General features: G+C 41.8%; 2 protein-coding genes across 9 annotated transcripts; one reads left to right on the top strand and one right to left on the bottom strand.

Annotated features, from left to right (window-relative positions):
* Positions 1–11,114, bottom strand: slc25a44.S (solute carrier family 25 member 44 S homeolog). 5 transcript variants are annotated; one of them, NM_001096763.1, is given in 7 exon segments: positions 1–661; positions 1,407–2,058; positions 2,108–2,487; positions 2,670–2,797; positions 5,335–5,978; positions 10,181–10,277; positions 10,959–11,045. In NM_001096763.1, coding segments are annotated over 3 exon segments (942 nt in total). In that variant the 5' UTR covers positions 5,957–5,978; positions 10,181–10,277; positions 10,959–11,045; the 3' UTR covers positions 1–661; positions 1,407–2,058; positions 2,108–2,295.
* A 174-nt stretch (positions 11,115–11,288) lies between these two features.
* On the top strand, positions 11,289–19,191 carry tomm40l.S (translocase of outer mitochondrial membrane 40 homolog-like S homeolog). 4 transcript variants are annotated; one of them, XM_018233527.2, is made up of 9 exons: positions 11,289–11,457; positions 11,822–12,108; positions 14,030–14,097; positions 15,162–15,254; positions 15,401–15,502; positions 15,612–15,717; positions 16,792–16,914; positions 17,051–17,127; positions 18,482–19,191. In XM_018233527.2, the coding sequence occupies exons 2-9, from the start codon at positions 11,997–11,999 to the stop codon at positions 18,725–18,727; spliced, it is 927 nt and encodes a 308-aa protein (XP_018089016.1). In that variant the 5' UTR covers positions 11,289–11,457; positions 11,822–11,996; the 3' UTR covers positions 18,728–19,191. The 4 variants fall into 4 exon arrangements, with proteins under 4 accessions (XP_018089016.1, XP_018089019.1, XP_018089015.1 ...); XM_018233530.2 differs by having other exon boundaries at positions 11,289–11,463; positions 18,485–19,191; XM_018233526.2 differs by having other exon boundaries at positions 11,289–11,463.
* Positions 19,192–19,852: the final 661 nt, after the last annotated feature.

Genomic DNA, 19,852 nt, shown 5'->3' with positions numbered 1-19,852 from the left:
CACAGTGAGGAAAGTATTTATTGTAGGCAATAAAACTTGGGTTAAACCATTAGCAGAACCCGATTGACAGCCCCTGGGCCCGGGAACGAACTAACAATTAAATTCATTTGGGACAGTCCGGTCAGGTCCAGTGACCACAAAACCATTAGCCAAGTACATATTATACAGTCACAGTTAATATTATCAGTGTTTCATATTCCTTTTTAAAAAGTTTAAATATATACATACACATAAAAATCTGCAATATAACCTGAAGTTTATAAACAAAGACCCCCCCTCCCCATAGGTTTAGAATTAATTTAGTAACAGAAGCCACTGGACTTACCCCGAATAATAACGAGCCCCCCTCTAATCTATCCACCCGTATGGAACGTTCCAATCACTGGGGGATGGACTTTTAGTATAATGAGGAACAAACCGACTCTGCCTTCTCTTCTAGGTTGCTATGGGGTATTCCTCAGTCTTTTTGGAATTTACACCTGGTTGCTAGGCTTTCTCACCTTAGCTACCATAGATTTGTCTACATTCAGGATTAATAGGTCAATTAATTTTATATTTAGTCTACGGTTTGGCGAAGTGTTAACATGCCTAGTGCCTTAACTGCCGGATACAATTTTAAAAGGAAAGTGTACACTATTTTTTATTTAAAGGATAAGTAAACCTTAAAAATAAGTGAATGTAAAACCGATGAGGGGGCTATTCTAAGCACTTTAGTGATTTACATTCATGATTTATTTTGTTTTCCAAGATATTAAGGGATACATGTACTGTTAATATGAATGAATTGTGTTACAACAGCGCCACCTGCTGGTCAGTTTCCCACCAGTCTGACCAGCAAGTAGTCAAGGAAGTTGTCAGGAGAAAGAAAGAGGCTGATGTTCTTCTGCTTAGGAATAAAATTAGAAACATTTCTCACATCTTTCCTAAGCAGAAGAACATCAGCCTCTTTCTTTCTCCTGACAACTTCCTTGACTACTTGCTGGTCAGACTGGTGGGAAACTGACCAGCAGGTGGCGCTGTTGTAACACAATTCATTCATATTAACAGTACATGTATCCCTTAATATCTTGGAATTAAAACAAAATAAATAATGAATGTAAATCACTAAAGCTTCATCAGTTTTACATTCACTTATTTTTAAGGTTTACTTATCCTTTAAACATCCCTGGCCATTCCCATGACTTTTTATTTTAAAATACCCTATTTTTGGCACCACAAAAGGCTGAAATTCCTCCCCCGGTGCAATAAGGACTGCTATAGGAGATTCCATTGGGAAAATCAGGCAGCAACTCAACTGCCTACTTTTCTCTTAGAAACTAAAGCTGAGCAGCTCCGACTTACACCGTGTCAATATTCCTTTAAGTCTGAGTCTGGCAAGAGACTGTAGAAGATTAGGAAAACAAAACTTTAAAAATAAATGTATAATAAAGATCTCTAATAAGTTGCTCAGAATATTCCACCTTCAGTCTACTTGAAGAGATGCAAAACATAGGCATACTTCCCCTTTAAAAATAAACAAGTAGCACTATTATCTGTTATTGCCTTGCAGGGCGGTGCAAAGGAAAGGTTTGGGGTATGTTTTATACCAAACAAAACCAACTTTAAGCAGAGGGCACGAAGAGTTTCCCCCGTGGACCTTATATTGCCTATTCTGTAAGCCCTGGGCAACCTATTTGGCAATTAGATTTAATAAAAGGGATGGGGTGTAAAAATCTAGACGTCTTTATAAAAAAAAAAAAAAAGGGGGAGAATACCCTGTGTTTTTAAAACTGAACAATAAGAGGAAAAGGCAGATACAATGTTGAAAAGGAGAGGCCACGGGGAATACCCCTTTGTATGACACACGCGTGTGAGGGACACGGAGAAGGAAGGACGTATACACAGGTTGTTTTGGGAGAGTCTTGTGCTTCTCAGGGTCTGGTCGCCCCAATTCAGTCCAGCAGCAGAGGATCACAGAAGAACCAAGTAAGGAGATAGACCAATGATGTTCCAGCACGTTCTCCTGATGTGTCTCGTGAGATGGACAAGATAGAGTCCACAAGCTCTACCATCACCAATGTCTCATGAGATGGACAAGATAGAGCCAAAATGCTCTACCATCACCAATGTCTCATGAGATGGACAAGATAGAGCCAACAAGCTCTACCATCACCAGTGTCTCATGAGATGGACAAGATAGAGTCCACAAGCTCTACCATCACCAATGTCTCGTGGGATGGACAAGATTAAGTCCACAAACTCTACCATCACCAATGTCTCATGAGATGGACAAGATAGAGTTCACAAGCTCTACCATCACCAATGTCTCGAGTCCACGAGTTCCGGTCGTAAACTGAGCTTCTTCAGCGTCTCATATCCCACAACGATGACTATGGTGGATGGCGTGGCGGAAATAATACGGGCGGAAAGGCCTTTGGTCAACCCCCATGGACCTTCTTCTGCCATTAGCTGCCTGAAGGTGTTGATGATGGAGCTCTTACCTTCCACCTGAAAAGTATAAGGCAGTTAGTTAGACACAAAGACACACATAGTGGTGTTTGGATACAATTCATAATTCCATCAGTCCTGCTGGATCTGCAACTCCATCTTCAAGGCTTGTAGAGTATTCTGACATTTGCACAGCAGAACAACCCTCCCTTCAACCCCAACTAAGAGCTGACAGTTTTTACCTGCACACGTGCCCTTATCACATCCATGGGGTTGGTGATGGTAGAAGCGGTGGCAGCTGCTAGTGGCCCGGCTATAGCCTGAAGCACGAGGTGAGGACAGTCATCGGGGCTCAGGCGTGACAGTTGCTCTAAGAGAAAACAGACAGTTACAGTTGAGACTCCTCCCAATGGCCAGCCAAGGAAACCACAACTCCAGAAGGCACATTTATCAAGGGTTGAATTTATGTGAGTTTTTTTTTTTTTTTTTTTTAAACTCCCACGAACTCGAAATTCGACCAATCAAAATTTATCAATAAAAAATAATTTTTCAAAGTCGGGTGAATAGAATCGACCCGAAAACTCTCATCGAATTAGTTTCGAATTTCAAAAACTCGATTCGATGTCAGGCAGGCAGCAAACCACTCCAAATTGATCCCTGGACGTTTCTTAAACAGAAATTTGGCAGGGTTTAGGCAGCGAATAGTCAGATTCGAGTTCTTAAAGGGCCAGAGTATGAAAAATCTTGAAAATCAAATTTTTATTTTATTTTATAAAACTCTATTCAAATTTGACAGTTTTGACCATAAAAAACTCAATTTTGAATTTTCAATTCCATCCTTGATAAATCTGCCCCCTAAAGTTTCCCTGGGGAGCTAAACCCTAGTCATCAGTAGATTCCCTTTTGGAACACATGTAAGAGACCAAATATTAAATATTAGTTAATACTAGTAAACAATATATTAACTAGTAATGGCAGATATATTAGATTTAGACAAAATAAAAATGGGAGATAAAATTGTCGGATTTCCCACCAAATTCACAGACCTCGATCTCCACTTTTGTGAATTTGCAGTTCAGATTTTCTTTCACACGACATTTTAGGGTCAGTTCACACGAGGAGATTCGGGGAGATTTTGTCGCCTGGCGACTAATCAACGCGTCTTCTGAGCGACAATCTCCCCGAACTGCCTCAGTGCGTTTTCCCATAGGCTAAAATGAAAAGTCGCCTGCGCTAAAGCACATGCGGCAATGCGTTTTCCATAGTCGCCCGAAGTTGCCTCCGTGAGGCAGAAGACGAGGCGATTAGTCGCCAGGCGACAAAATCTACCATCTCCTTGTGTGAACTAACCCTTAAGAACATTTGTTTTTCTGAATTTGTCTTTGTCTTACTACACCGGTCAGTCAGACATTCAATTTGGAATTTCCAGGGGAGGGAGTTTATTTTATCTGGGAAAATTATATATCATTTTTTTTTGCGTGACGTTTGTGTAATTCCACTTCAGTAACAAGATATAAGGGTCTAAATACCAAAAAATACTATTTTGCATAATATAGGGATTTGTTTAAAAAGTATATTTTATTATTTTAGGTCAAGTGCTGCTAAAACTAAAAAAATGACTGGGAGACTTTGCTTTTCCTTTAGATTTTTATAATATATTTACTAATAATAATAATATAATATTTGCTAATAATTCCTCATTCATTAAGCTACAACTAGTAAAATAACTCAACTGTAAGTTAAAATGATACACTTTTTTGTTTAATCAGTGTTTTACTTGTTTTGTTAAAGGATAAGTAAACCTTTAAAATAAATGAATGTAAAATTGACGGGGGGGGGCTATTCTTAGCACTTTTGTCATTTAAACTCATTATTTATTTTGTTTTTATTCCAAGATATTAAGGGATACATGTGCTGTTAATATGAATGAATTTTGTTCCAACAGCGCCACCTGCTGGTCAGTTTCCCACCAGTCTGACCAGCAAGTAGTCAAGGAAGTTGTCAGGAGAAAGAAAGAGGCTGATGTTCTTCTGCTTAGGAAAGATGTGAGAAAGGTTTCTAATTTTATTCCTAAGCAGAAGAACATCAGTCTCTTTCTATCTCCTGACAACTTCCTATCTGATCCCAATTGTAAGCAGCAGTCCTGTTCTGCTTTATGGCAGCTGAGATTCTAGCTATCTGTATAACAGAACATTCTGTCCCAGTGGCTGCACAGATCCTATCTGATCCCCATTGTAAGCAGCAGTCCTGTTCTGCTTTATGGCAGCTGAGATTCTAGCTATCTGTATAACAGAACATTCTGTCCCAGTGGCTGCACAGATCCTATCTGATCCCCATTGTAAGCAACAGTCCTGTCCTGCTTTATGGCAGCTGAGATTCTAGCTATCTGTATAACAGAGCATTCTGTCCCAGTGGCTGCACAGATCCTATCTGATCCCCATTGTAAGCAGCAGTCCTGTCCTGCTTTATGGCAGCTGAGATTCTAGCTATCTGTATAACAGAACATTCTGTCCCAGTGGCTGCACAGATCCTATCTGATCCCTATTGTAAGCAGCAGTCCTGTCCTGCTTTATGGCAGCTGAGATTCTAGCTATCTGTATAACAGAACATTCTGTCCCAGTGGCTGCACAGATCCTATCTGATCCCCATTGTAAGCAGCAGTCCTGTCCTGCTTTATGGCAGCTGAGATTCTAGCTATCTGTATAACAGAACATTCTGTCCCAGTGGCTGCACAGATCCTATCTGATCCCCATTGTAAGCAACAGTCCTGTCCTGCTTTATGGCTGAGATTCTTGCTATATTTATTACAGAAAAGATATAGTCCCGGGTGGTATTTCAACTCCACGGTGTGACTCAGTACTTTGTATTGGTGCCAGTGATGAGAGAAGAACACGCTGTGGAACGTACCTGCGTAGAAGTGGTAGAATGGCCACCAGACCGCACTATTAGGGATGTAGGTGAGCAGGGAAGCCACGTAACCCCTGTAGAAACCTCGGAAACCGTCAGCACGACATATCTGCAGGATTATGTCTTTGGTCTGGCCGAACACCACAGGCTGCTTCCCGTCTGGGTTATGCACCCGGAACCTCCCCATACTCTCTCCTTTGCGCTGCATCATAAGGTGCTGGGAGACCACATCTATAGGCACCGTGATGCTCTGGGCAACCAGGGAGGCGGAGCCCCCGGCAACCAATGACTTGACGGTGTTGCTGCTGCTGTACTGCGACACGTACTTGCGGGTCAGCTCATAGGTGGTCACGTAGCACTGGCCGGAAATCAGTGTAAACGTATTGACCAGGAACCCCCTGTAAAATCCAGCCGCCCCTTCTGTCCGTAAGATCTTCACGAAAGCATCAAACGTCCCGTTGTACAGACTCTTGCCCTTCTGCACTTGCAGCCGCGTCCGGATGAGGGTGAAGGGGTAAACGCTCACCCGAATCATCATGGTCATGCACACCCCAAAAACATAGAACTTCTTCTTGTCCAGGTGCTCCCACTCGATGATCTGGATGTTCCGCTTGTCCTCCATGTCTGCACCGATAGTGTCCCGCCTGCAGCACAACAACTAGAGTTAGAGAAAAGGTTCAAACTAGTTCCTTCCTTTATACAGGAACCTCTTGTTCTAACTGTACCCCAATATACAGGACATTGAAGGGACAGGGTCATGGGAAAACACATTTTTTTTAAAAACACATCAGTTAATAGAGCTGCTCCAGCAGAATTCTGCACTGAAATCCATTTCTCAAAAGAGCAAACAGATTTATTTTATATTTAATTTTGAAATCTGACATGGGGCTAGACATATTGTCAGTTTCCCAGCTGCCCCAGTCATGTGACTTGTGCTCTGATAAACTTCAGTCACTCTTTACTGCTGTACTGCAAGTTGGAGTGATATCACCCCCTCCCTTCCCCCAGCAGCCAAACAACAGAACAATGGGAAGGTAACCAGATAGCAGCTCCCTAACACAAGATAACAACTGCCTGGTAGATCTAAGAACAGCACTCAATAGTAAAATCCAGGTCCCACTGAGACACATTCAGTTACATTGAGTAGGAGAAACAATAGCCTGCCAGAAAGAAGTTCATCCTAAAGTGCTGGCTCTTTCTGAAATCACATGACCAGGCAAAATGAGCTGAGATGCACCTACACACCAATATTACAACTAAATACACTTGCTGCTTCAGGAATGACATTTTATATTGTACAGTCAATTATTTGCAGTAAAACCTGCCAAATTGCTGTTTAAGTGAATGGGAGACGCCCAGGGATCAATTTGGAGTTGTTTGCTGCCTTCCTGACATTCAAGTTTTTTTCTGAGAAAAAAAAAAAAAAAAAAAACGAAATCGAGTTTTTAAAATTAGATTCGTTTTCAGGTCGATCCTATTCACCCAAGTTTAAAAAAAAAGAAATAGTTTTTTATAATAAATTTCCTTGGTCGAAACTTCAAGTTTATGGGAGTTTTAAAAAACTCCCATGAATTCAAAATCGACCCTTGATAAATGTGCCTGTAACCGTACCAAGTAAATGGTTGCAGAAAATGCAGTTTTCAGCCTTAAATCTGCCAGGGGTGAGTTTGTGAAGATTCTCATTCATCCAGGTCATGGTGTATCTATAGAAATAAGTCAAATCAACTGGACTTGCTGTGTTTTTTTTTTCCCTTGAAGACGATTGGCTTTCCCAATTCAGAATAACTGGTAAAATCTTCCCTGGAAGGTTTAATAATACATCAAAGCTCCAATCTTGCTAATCAACACCTGACTTAAAGGATAAGTAAACCTTTTGAGTAATTGAATGTAAAATTGACGAGGGGGCTATTTTAAGCACTTTAGCAATGTACATTCATTATTTAATTAGTTTTTATTCCAAGATATTAAGGGATACATGTACTGTTAATATGAATGAATTTTGTTACAACAGCGCCACCTGCTGGTCAGTTTCCCACCAGTCTGACCAGCAAGTAGTCAAGGAAGTTGTCAGGAGAAAGAAAGAGGCTGATGTTCTTCTGTTTAGGAAAGATGTGAGAAAGGTTTCTAATTTTATTCCTAAGCAGAAGAACATCAGCCTCTTTCTTTCTCCTGACAACTTCCTTGACTACTTGCTGGTCAGACTGGTGGGAAACTGACCAGCAGGTGGCGCTGTTGTAACAAAATTCATTCATATTAACAGTACATGTATCCCTTAATATCTTGGAATAAAAACTAAATAAATAATGAATGTAAATGACACAAGTGCTTAGAATAGCCCCCTCATCCGTTTTACATTCACTTATTTTTCAGGTTTACTTATCGTTTAATGACATCATTGTTGATTATGATAAACAGATTATGCTGATTGGAGCAACATTTCAGAGGATATATAGCAAAGCAAGATCCTATGTACAAGTTATTCTGAATTGGGAAAGCCAGTTGGATGACTGGTGAATTGTCTTCAAGGAAAAAAACACAGCAAGTCCAGTTGATTTGACTTATTTCTATAGATCTGCCAGGGGTGAGTCATACATAGTAGTGATGTGCGGTTTCCCTGACCCGCACCCGACCCTAACCCGCCCTGCTAATACCCACACACGCTTCCGGGGGTCCTTTTATAGACCCACGCCGACCTGCCGATCACGAAGGGGCGGGGCGAGCAGACGCAACACTATAAAACTGGAACCCGGAAGTCGGATGCGTGCTAGGAGCACTCAAGCTCGGCCCGAACCCGCCCGACCCGCGGGTATCGGGTCGGCCCGCACATCACTAATACATAGTAACATAATAAATCAGTTTGAAAAAAAGACACAAGCCCATCAAGTTCAACCTTTTAACTCTATTTTAACCTGCCTAACTGCCAGTTGATCCAGAGGAAGGCGAAAAAGTCTGCCCTGCAACTCAAGTCCTACAGGCTGACACAGAAGCGAGAAAAAAAAAAAAAAAGTCATAAATCCTGCGTCTACGAAGCTTGTGGGACCAGTCACATTTCTTTGAGAGCTGAAAAACCAGTTGAGTTAAAAGCAGCTGCTAATGAAACATGACAATGCAGTGAAGGCAAGGTTCAGCTCCCCAGAGTAGGTGGCCCAAACAATTCATTACCACAGCACCCAGCCTGCTCTTACCTATTAAGAGTATCACTCAGCAATGAGCTACACGACTATGGAAAGTTTACTTGCCCTTTAAAATAACTTCTTATGGAACCTATCAACTTGAAGGTTAGTGCTGTGCAGGCATGGGCTCAGTGAGTAACTAGTAGGGGAATGACCTCCCTCCCCTTCCTAAAATCATAAATCAAAATCTTGACCATCAATTGGGGTGAGCGACACTGAAAACTGTACAAACTTTACCCTTAGTTATTAGGGGAACATGAGATTCCTCCTTGGAATGTTGCAACGGCGTTTGCGTGTTTCAAGGGGAACATTCGTAAAAATTAAAGTTTAATATAAGCTTCCTCATACTGAAGTAAGAAACTTTCTAAATACAATCAATTAAATATTCTGTATTATTTCTGAAATAATCAAGTTTATGTTCACTATTCCTCTCTCAACATCTGTTTCTCTTCATTCTCTCTTCATGCAGCAGTTGGGTGTCAGATATTCACTGACAGTTACATCCAATATATCTTCTAGGGGGGCTCCTTTCCTAGCAGATGTATTAGAGCTCACTCAAATAACTGATTCCAGTACAAACAAAATCTAACAAAATAACTGCCTTTTGCACAAATCCTGCATGTAGAGAGACATGATGTCTGGTGAGTTTAATAGAGTGAGCTCTAATACATCTTCTAGGCAAAAGGAGCCCCCCTATAAGATATATTGGATCTAACTGTCAGTGAATATCTGACACCCAACTGCTGAATGAAGACAGAATGAAGAGAAACAGATGCTGAGAGAGGAATAGTGAAGATAAACTTGATTATTTCAGAATTTTTAATTGATTTTATTTAGAAAGTTTCTTATTTCAGTATGCTGAAGCTAATATTTTTATTACTATATTAATTTTCGCGATAGTTGCCCTTTAAATGGGAATTCTCCTTATCTCCCTGCCCATATTGAGCCTGGGAGTGTGTTGTGCTTCTGAGCAGCAGGTTTGTGTTCTAGGAATGGGTGTTGGTGCTGTTGCCTCAGAGCCTTGGGATGCTGGGAGTTGTAGTTTAGCAGAATCTGGAGCTATAACGAGTCAACCATAACTATAGCAGGAGCTGCCATGTGTCGCCTGTTATAGTGGACGAATCTAAATCTACACAGTTTTTCTACTGGCTAAATTTCTGCGTAATATGCATTTTCCCCGATTTTTCGTTACTAATTTTTATAAGTTTTTGTATAATGTGCTTTCTCTCATTGGACTTTCTTTTTGATTGGATATTTGTTTTCATTGGATATGGCTCAGTATGATGCAGTATGTGTAACATTTCTATTGGTCATTGATTTAGTAACGAGTTTTTCTCTGATTGGTTAAGGATCAGTGTGATGTAATATAGGTCCATTTTGATTTGGTCAGCACTCCTTTAAAAGGGGAGACCACCAGCCTATAAGTAAGTGCCCACTTTAGGCACGCGTTAGGCTTATGTATGTCCTAATAAAGTATTTTTAAATATATATATATATATATATATATATATATATATATATATATATATATATATATATATATATATACACATACATACATACATACATACATACACACACACACACACTTGGGCTACTGCTTTACTAGTAGTTGGTCTTTTCCTATATTTTGAGTTTTCGGCAATCTAAATCTTCCCTCTCGTTCCACTCACCTATCAAGTTCCTGAACTCCTGCATCAGGCCTTTGTCTCATTGCCGGGGTACAGTAGCCCCCCACGAGTCGTGGAACTGAGCCATGATTTTCAGGAGCTAAAAAAGTAAACAATGGAGAGAAAGGTTATGTACCGCTGCAAAGTGTTTCCAACCAACACACACACAACATGGATCTATAAGGCCCTTCTGTGGCTCTTTACACTGTGTGATACGGGGGAGGGTGATGATCAGCTGATGAACAGCTTGTCCCCCCTCCATAGGGAATAACTGGAACGTCCATTCTCTGTGCCAGGGGTTACCTACAGGGATCATACACCCCATAATATTACAATGGCTTCAAGGAGGAACGGAGCCCTTACTGGGGTCCCCACTCTCCCCAATGTCATTACTTGCAGGACTCACAATCCAATACTCATGTATTATGGTAATATTTAAGTTTGGGGTAAATCAGCCCTTTCTGGTATAACTTCTGGGCCCCAGCCCCCCATAGGAATCAATTACAATATCCCAACATAAGGTAACTGGGTCATTACTGGGGAATCTCTGTTACAGGCCCAGTCCCTATAATAAAGTATTATAATAACCAACATAAGGTAACTGGGTCATTACTGGGGAATCTCTGTTACAGGCCCAGTCCCTATAATAAAGTATTATAATAACCCAGTAGAAGGTAAGTGCGCGGGGGTCCAGCCTAGTGTTGAGCTCAGTCATCCCTCATGGGGTATTGGTATTGAGTGAGCCTCTGCCCTGACTTCTGCACCCGACCCCGACCCTCACCTGCACGGTACAGTCACTCCTCACAGCTCTGTCCGTAGGCCTCAGCCCAGCTCTGTCCTGTCCTGTCCCCCGAGGGGTGGAACCACCTTCTCTCTCTTCCTTTTACCCACCAACACCTGCCTTTGCTGCTACCGGAAGTCTGGAGCCTGTCCCCGCTCTTCCAATGGCAGCACGGAGTTTCGCCATGGTGGGCGTGACCTCCCTTAAAGTAACATAGCTCGTCAATGACTTACAAAAAAGGGTCAAATGACGTCACCAGCCCGGCGACCAATGGCTGAGGAAAGAATCTGCTTCTCTTGCTGCGAGCCAGCTCCAGCTTCAACTCATATTTTGTTTCATCGACATTCCATGCCCTTTTTTTGCAGGCTACGAGCGTTGCTATGGTAGCGACTGCCCTTTTCACCAATGGCGGCGCGGCGGAAGCGTCTGACGTCACGCTGGAATGATTTTTATTTTGCCCGCACTTACGATGGCCGCCCGCTTCCGCTTATGACCGAGTGTGAGTGTGAGTGGATTTCTGTCAGAGCCACGACGAAACTGGCGCCTCAGGGATAGATATAACAAACCACTTGTTTCCTGGGTTTCATGTTTCATTTAAAAAGGATAACTGAGAGATTTCAGTCACTGGCAAAGCATTCTGGGATTATTATTGTTTTACATGATTTTTTACTTGGTAAACTGGGCCAATAATAAAGGATGAATAGAAGCCACTGCCTGCAGTTACTAGCCCAGGCTAATGGCACAGACATGCCCAGCCAGAAGAGCTGACAATCTAGTCTTATCCCTGTGTGAGTAAAATAATGAGGGGCAGTGAGTGAAATAAAGATTCTCTGTGTCACGTGTCTCTGTGTTTCCCTGTACAGGTGGGACGACTCCATCATTAAATCGCTTGTGGGAAATATGGCTTCTCTGCAGCGACTTGTCCCGGAGTTATCCATCAGCGTTATCCCTAGAGCTGGAGAATAGAACAGTCTCTGACCCACAACAACCCTGATTTTTTTCCCCACCGCCCAGGGTCAGCGCTGTGACTGAGGCAGGATGGGTAATATTGTTGCTATGGCCGCCTTTCCGGCGTATTGGACAGCGCACAAAAAAAGCGTCACCTTGCCCAACCCGGGGAGCTTTGATGAGCTGCACAAAAGCTGCAAAGGTGAGTATCGGCCATTGTTATTATTATTATTATTATTAACATGTATTTATATAGCGCCAGCCTATTTCGCAGCGCTGTAACGTAAATGTGATTATACAACTAAATCACATACATAGAACATATGGAGTTACATACATCACAACCAATACTGGTACAAAAGGTGAGGAAGGCCCCGTGCAAAAGAGCTTACACTCTAAAGGGAAGGGAATAAGACACAAGGTGTGGGAGTGGGCAAGATCAGAATTAAGTGGGTGAGAAATGTGGTATTGTATGTGGTGTTGCGTTTGGTATTTAAGAGGGAGGGGAGGCTTTTAAGTGCGTTTTAAGAGATCTTTTGAAAGCAGAAAGGTTGGGAGAAAGTCGGACAGACCGTGGGAGAGAGTTCCAGAGGAGGGGTGCAGCCCTTGCAAAGTCTTGAATGGGAGCATGTGAGGAGGTAATGAGAGAAGAGTTGAGGAGCAGGTCAGTAGAGGAGCATAGTAAGCGGTTGGGTGAGTATATAGAGATGAGTTCAGAGATGTAGGGTGGGGCAGAGTTATGAAGTGCTTTGAAGGTCAGGATCATTAATTTGAATTTAATTCTGAAAGGTAACGGAGGCCAGTGCAGGGATTGACAGAATGGTGAGGCAGAGGAGGAGCGGTTGCTGAGGTGTATGAGCCTCGCAGCAGTGTTCATTATGGACTGGAGAGCTGACAGTCTCTGGAGGGGGAGGCCAATTAAAAGAGAGTTGCAGTAGTCTAGACGCGATATGATGAGAGAGTGAATAAGAATTTTGGCAGCATCTTGGGTGATAAATGATGGTATTTTGGATATGTTCCTTAGGTGGAAGTGACATGATTTAATAAGTGACTGGATATGAGGAGTGAATGACAGGGCAGAATCTAGGATAACCCCAAGGCACCGGGCCTGGGGAGAGGGGGTGATAGTGGAATTGTTAACTATGATGGATACTTCCGGGATGTTACTGGTGTTAGTTGGAGGAAAGAGAACCATTTCAGTTTTAGAGAGGTTTAATTTAAGGTAGCGTTGCGACATCCAGGTAGAGATAGCGGACAGGCAGGAGGAGACCCTATTTAGGAGTTCTGGGTTGAGATCAGGAGAGGAGAGATAGATCAGCATAGAGGTAGTAGTGGAAACCATATGAGTTGATGAGTTTGCCGAGGGAGGACATATAGAAGGAGAATAATAAGGGGCCCAGGACAGAGCCTTGAGGAACCCCAACAGAAAGGGGAGAAGATGGATTTTGCTATATTGGATTTTATATTGTACTCCCCTTACTGGTGGGTGACTCGGTGTAGCTGCCAGGAGGGGACACCCAATCGCCTAATGAAATAAAATATAATTCTAAACAACTTTGAGCTGTACATTCATTTCAGATGCTCAGTGGTTTGAATGTCAGGTGTAAATGAAAACATTCTTAGTAGTGATGTGGAGGCCGGCCCTAACCCAACAGGACCAGCAGGTGGGGGGTTTTGGACGACTTCCACACAAGATTTCCTCTCCCCACAAATGGCCAAACCCAGAGTAAACTGAAAAAAGTCAGACATCAGCAATGGGTGGGTCGGGAGTAGGTCTATAAACAGATGGGACTTGCTAGGCTGGGAGCGGGAGGGTTAGGGTCGGGACATTTGTCAACTCCCACATCGCTAATTCTCTGCCCTGTTGATTCTGACGGCTCAAGAAGAAGTCAACTGATTAACCGGCCTGGAAAGGTATGGTCTTCTGCTACATTGTTTCCAAAGTCAGAACCAGATACAAGAAAGGGTAATAACACATAGTAATGAAGTTCTCATTTCCAAATGAATCTGCTTTCCAGCTACAATTTCAATAAGTTGCTAAGACGGCAAAGGATAAGATGTACCTCCTTTTTGGGATTTATTCCTAAAAACTGCTAGTTACATAGCAAAATTTTTGCTTTCAGACGTGTTCCCACAGCAGATGGAAGGTGTGAAGCTAATAATCAACAAGCCCCTTAGTAGTCACTTACAGGTAAGACACCTTTGGTGATGTCTAGCAAGCAATATGGCAGCTACTGTCTATAGATACAAATATATAGAAAGGGAATGTTGTAGGCACACAATAAGCTATACCCCTTAATACTGTACTGTCTAAGGGAATCAATATGGCACCTCCTCCCATATGTATAAATACAAATATACAGAGAAGGAATGTTCTTGGCACACAATAAGCCATACCCTCATACTGTACTGTCTAAGGGAATCAATATGGCACCTCCTCCCATATGTATAAATACAAATATACAGAGAAGGAATGTTCTGGGCACACAATAAGTTATACCCTCATACTGTACTGTCTAAGGCAGTGATCCCCAACCAGTAGCTCGCGAGCAACATGTTGCTCTCCAACCCCTTGAATGTTGCTCTCTGTGTCCTCAGAGCAGATGCTTATTTTTGAATTCCAGGATTGGAAGCAAGTTTTAATTGCATAAAAACTAAGTATAGTACCAAGTAGAGCCTCTTGTAGGCTTCCTGTCCACATAGGGGCAACCAAATGGCCAATCACAGCCCTTATTTGGCACCCCATGGGACTATTTTATGCTTGTGTTGCTCTCCATCTCTTTTTACATTTGAATGTGGCTCACGGGTAAAAAAAGGTTGGGGACCCCTGGTCTAAGGGAATCAATATGGCACCTCCTCCCATATGTATAAATACAAATATACAGAGAAGGAATGTTCTGGGCACACAATAAGCTATACCCTCATACTGTACTGTCTAAGGGAATCAATATGGCACCTCCTCCTCCCATATGTATAAATACAAATATACAGAGAAGGAATGTTCTGGGCACACAATAAGCTATACCCTCATACTGTACTGTCTAAGGGAATCAATATGGCACCTCCTCCTCCCATATGTATAAATACAAATATACAGAGAAGGAATGTTCTGGGCACACAATAAGATTTACATTAATATTTGACTGTAACTGTTAAAGGAAAACAATCACTGCCCGTGTATAGGGTTTATATCTGCTGCTTGTACAGCACATGAGTTCTAATGGTATAATTGTGTGTTCTGTTCCTATTTCCCAGGTCAGTCACTCGATTCACATGAGCACAGTGGGCCAGTCTAATTACCACTTCAATGCAAAGTATGTGGGAGATTATCAGCCCAGCCCTGCAGAGGTAGAGTTTTATTTGTCACAGTACAGTATACGTCTCCTTCGTAGATGTTTCTATTAGTAATGGGATGGGTAGTAGACGCATGGCATATACTTACAGTGGGGATGGGATACAATGTATGATCTTTCTTGCCTCTTGTTCTGCTCTAGACTTTCCCTATGATGTCTGGAGATGTGGATAACGCCGGGAGCCTTAATGCTCAGATGATATATCTGCTGGCTGATCAGATCCGATCCAAAGCCGTGTTCCAGGTATTAGCGAGTCCCGTATTGCTTAGTAGCCATGCATTGTGGATGCAGGGAGGGAGGCTGATCTGATTTCAGGCCTAATCACTCTCTTTCTTTTCTCTCTCTCTATTAGACCTATCGCTCTAAATTCCTTACCTGGCAGATTGACGGGGAATACAGAGGGGATGATTGCACAGTGACCATGACCTTGGGGAATCCTGATATCCTCAATGAATCCGGTAAAGAGACTACCTAGAACAGCCACTCAGGGCCACATACTGTGGCAGTTTGCTGGATTTTGATACTAGGGGTACTGGACTATTTACTTTCTGCATGGAAGTTGTAATGCACAGCTGAAAGAGTTCAAAGGAAGCCAATAGCAGGGTTCATCCTTTAGGAAACTTAAATTATAGTCTTCCTTCAAACCAATGAAAGCATTTTCATTGGTTTGAGGAATCTAGAATGGCAGATTCCACTGTCAGATGGATCTTGAATATCAAATTTCCTTTTTAGAAGAACCTAGAGTTATAAATTACATTATTAGATGACCCTAGTGGTTTCTGTTATAGGAACCCAAAACGTTAATGTTTCCCTTATAAACAAACCTAGAAGACCAATTCAAATTTCCTGGAATATCTGATGTTCCTTTTAGAGGAACCTAGAACCACAGATTCTATTATTAGAGGAATATAGAGTGAGAGTTTTTTTTATCAGAGGATCCTGGAATATCTGATGTACCGTATATAGGAACTATATGACAGCATTACAGATTGTTCTGTAGGAGGAGCTGAGAATATTGGATGTCCCTTTTATAGGAACTTAGTGTGGCTTAATTCTTCTGTAAGAGGAACCAGGGATATTTTACGTCCTTTTTAGAGGAAACCAGAATGACCGATTCTTCTATTATAGAGACCTAGAATGTTAAAAATCCTTTCTATCAGACATTTAGGTTTGGCTACTTTTACAAAAAAAACTATAGTATCAGATGTCCATATTCTAGGAATTCAGAATGATAGATTCTTGTAATATATCAATCTAGAATGAGAGGCTTCCCTAGAATAGAAACTATCGGACTTGTCTGTTTGCTTTGAACCTTGCTCTGGTCTGACCCCGTGTTAAAGATCATATTTCCTGCCCTGATACTCCAGTGCAGTTATCCTAGTCAATTGCCTTTATGTGTATAGTAAGGGAATTAGTTAACCAGATAGTCCTAGTTTATTCTCTACACATGGCTGATCTTTTGTCTCCATCAATTCAAGGGATTAGAAGACCCCACAATCCTTATTCATCTCCCTTTCCGCTTCATTTCACAGCAATCCTGGTGACCCATTTCCTACAGAGCATCACTTCCCGGCTGGTCTTGGGAGGAGAACTGGTCTATCATCAACGAATGGGAGAAGAAGGAGCCATCTTTACCATGGCAGGGAAATATAGCGGTAAGTTTCACTGATCACTGCAGAGGACTGTGCATTATGGTTGGCTGAATGTGAGCGGCTGCTCACTTGTATCTTGCATGTGTATCCGTGCTGTGTGCAGTAATGACTGGTATTGTGTTGTTTGTTCAACTTCCAGCTCCCAATTGGGTGGCAACTGTAAATATTGGCTACGGGGGTGCTCACGCCAGCTACTATCACAAAGCCAATGAGCAGGTGAGTGTATTTAAAGATGGAGTCTTTTCCTTGCCCCAAAACTGTACAAGGAGCAATGGGCATGGTAGTTTTAGCTGCTCATACAATTTACCTCTAATTCCCATAATCCCATTTCCAGGGTCATAAAAAGCCATTCACTTTCTCCTGTCAGTCCAGATTATTGGCGGATGAGAAATGATAAATTAAAAAAATACAAAGTCCCGAACCAAGTATGGTCCCCAGTTCAGTAATGTGTAGGTTCTCCTCCAAGAGAAATCAGATGTTCCAAAAGGTGTAACTGATCGTACCTCAAAAAAAGGAAATGGAGAAAAAACAAGAAAAAATATATAGTGTAGGGTTCTTTGTAAAATTCACACCTCAGTGTAATTGCATTCACACACTATCAGTGTTGTGTTCCCCACTTAAAGGGGAACTATCATGAAAATGTAATATAAGCTTATTTCACTGCATACAGTCAGGTTTCTTAATTAAAGTATATTGGTTTCTTTCTTATTAAAGAAAGTAAAAATTGGATTTCATTGTTTTGGCTTTACATGCCCTTTGAGTGGGGAAATATCAAGAAAATAAAAATGTAATATAAGCTTCAGCATACTGAAATAAGAAAGTTTCTAAATACAATCAATTAAATATTCTGCATCGTTTCTGAAATAATCAAGTTTATGTTCACTATTCCTCTCTCAGCATCTGTTTCTCTTCATTCTCTCTTCATGCAGCAGTTAGGTGTCAGATATTCAGTTAGATCCAATATATCTTATAGAGGGGTTCCTTTTGCCTAGAAGATGTACCGTATATACTTGAGTATAAGCCGTCCCGAGTATAAGCCGAGGTACCTAATTTTACCTCCAAAAACTGGGAAAGCTTATTGACTCGAGTATAAGCCTAGGGTGAGAAATGCAGCAGCTTCTGGTAAGTTTCAATCAAAAAATTGAGGGTTTCTACTCCCATTGGAGGTGCCGGCGTCTTGTTTTTGGATGCCGGCGACCATTCTTGGACACCGGCGAATATTCTTGTAGACTATTCTTGGACGCCGGCGACTATTCTTGGACGCCGGCGACTATTCTTGGACGCCGGCGACTATTCTTAGACGCCGGCGACCGTTTTTGCACTTTACCCAAGTATAAGCCGAGCTAGAGTTTTTCAGCATATTTTAGGGGCTGAAAAACTCGGCTTATACTCGAGTATATATGGTGTTAGAGGTCACTCTATTAAACTCACCAGACATCATGTCTCTCTACATGCAGGATTTGTGCAAAAAGGCAGTTATTTTGTTAGATTTTGTTTGTTCTTTAATCAGTTATTTGAGAATGTCCGTAATCTGCCACATTTTTTACTGCCATATTCATTTCTGTCGCAGCAGATCCAAATTGGGGCTGAGTTTGAAGCCAACACGAGGCTCCAGGAGACATCCTTTGCGTTTGGCTACCACCTGGACATTCCCAAAGCCAACGTGGTTTTTAAAGGCTCAGTGGACAGTTCTTGGGGTGTAGGGGGCGTCCTGGAGAAAAAGCTGCCCCCGCTGCCTGTTACACTGGCGCTCGGGGCTTTTATGAACCACTGGAAGAACAAGTTTCACTGTGGCTTTAATATCATGGTGGGATGATACCGACCCCGGCTCTTGGTGCGGAAGTAACTTGTCTCACAATACTGGAGACCCAGTGTCCTAAATATACATTCACAGACTGCACCCCTCCCCCGATTTGAGGAGCCGAGGCAGAATTTGTCCCACGCTAAAAACAAAAAGGGTTTAGGGCACTCTAGGAATCCACGTATAGATCAGACCAAAAGTCAATTAGTTAAAAAGTAGAAAAAAATCTTTATTTAAACAATCATCTCGAGCCGAACGCGTTTCGTGTTACTGTGACACTTAAATCATAGGCTTTGCATTAGTCCAATGGCCACTAGACCTGGAACCTGTTTTGTTTTGACCAAAAGGCAGCTCCACACATGGCCTATGGACTGAAGCTTCATTCCTAGTACAGGTATGGGACCTGTTATCCAGAATGCTTGGGACTTGGGGTTTTCCAGATAACAGATCTTTCCATAATTTGGATCTTCATACCTTAAGTCTACTAGAAAATCATATAAACATTAAATAAAGCCAATAAGATGGTTTTGCCTCCAATTAGGATTAATTTTATTTTAGTTGGGATCAAGTACAAGCGACTGTTTTATTATTACAAGAGAAAAAAGAAATAGTTTATACAAATTTGGATTATTTGGATAAAACGGAGTCTATGGGAGACAGCCTTTCGGTAATTCTGAGCTTTCTGGATAACGGGTTTCCGGATAACGGATCCCATACCTGTAATGGTGAATTGTGGCAGAAGTTTGTGTGTCAGAACCAATACCTGTGTCTTAATCCATACGAGCCAGGGCCTAGCTTTGTACCCCAAATTGGCACCAAATATTGGTTTTATATTATTTATACTCCCTTAAACCTGTACAGCATGAGGTTATGCTAAGTGTTTCTCAGTTTCTTTGTATTTATACCAATAGGTCGAATCTGTCATAATGTCTCAGTGTGCCCATTCCTTCCCTGAATATTTGTATTTATATTTATGGACTGAAGCTGCCATAGTGTTACTCTTTGACAGTACAGTATAAGGCTTTAGGCTATTGTGTGCCCAGAACATTCCTTCTCTGTATATTTGTATTTATACATATGGGAGGAGGGAGGTGCCATATTGATTCCCTTAGACAGTATAGTATGAGGGTATAGCTTATT

Source organism: Xenopus laevis, chromosome 8S (assembly GCF_017654675.1).
Source record: "Xenopus laevis strain J_2021 chromosome 8S, Xenopus_laevis_v10.1, whole genome shotgun sequence".
NCBI lineage: Eukaryota > Metazoa > Chordata > Amphibia > Anura > Pipidae > Xenopus > Xenopus laevis.
The sequence above is the reverse complement of the archived record's forward strand: the minus strand, read 5'-3'. Positions and strand labels throughout refer to the sequence as shown.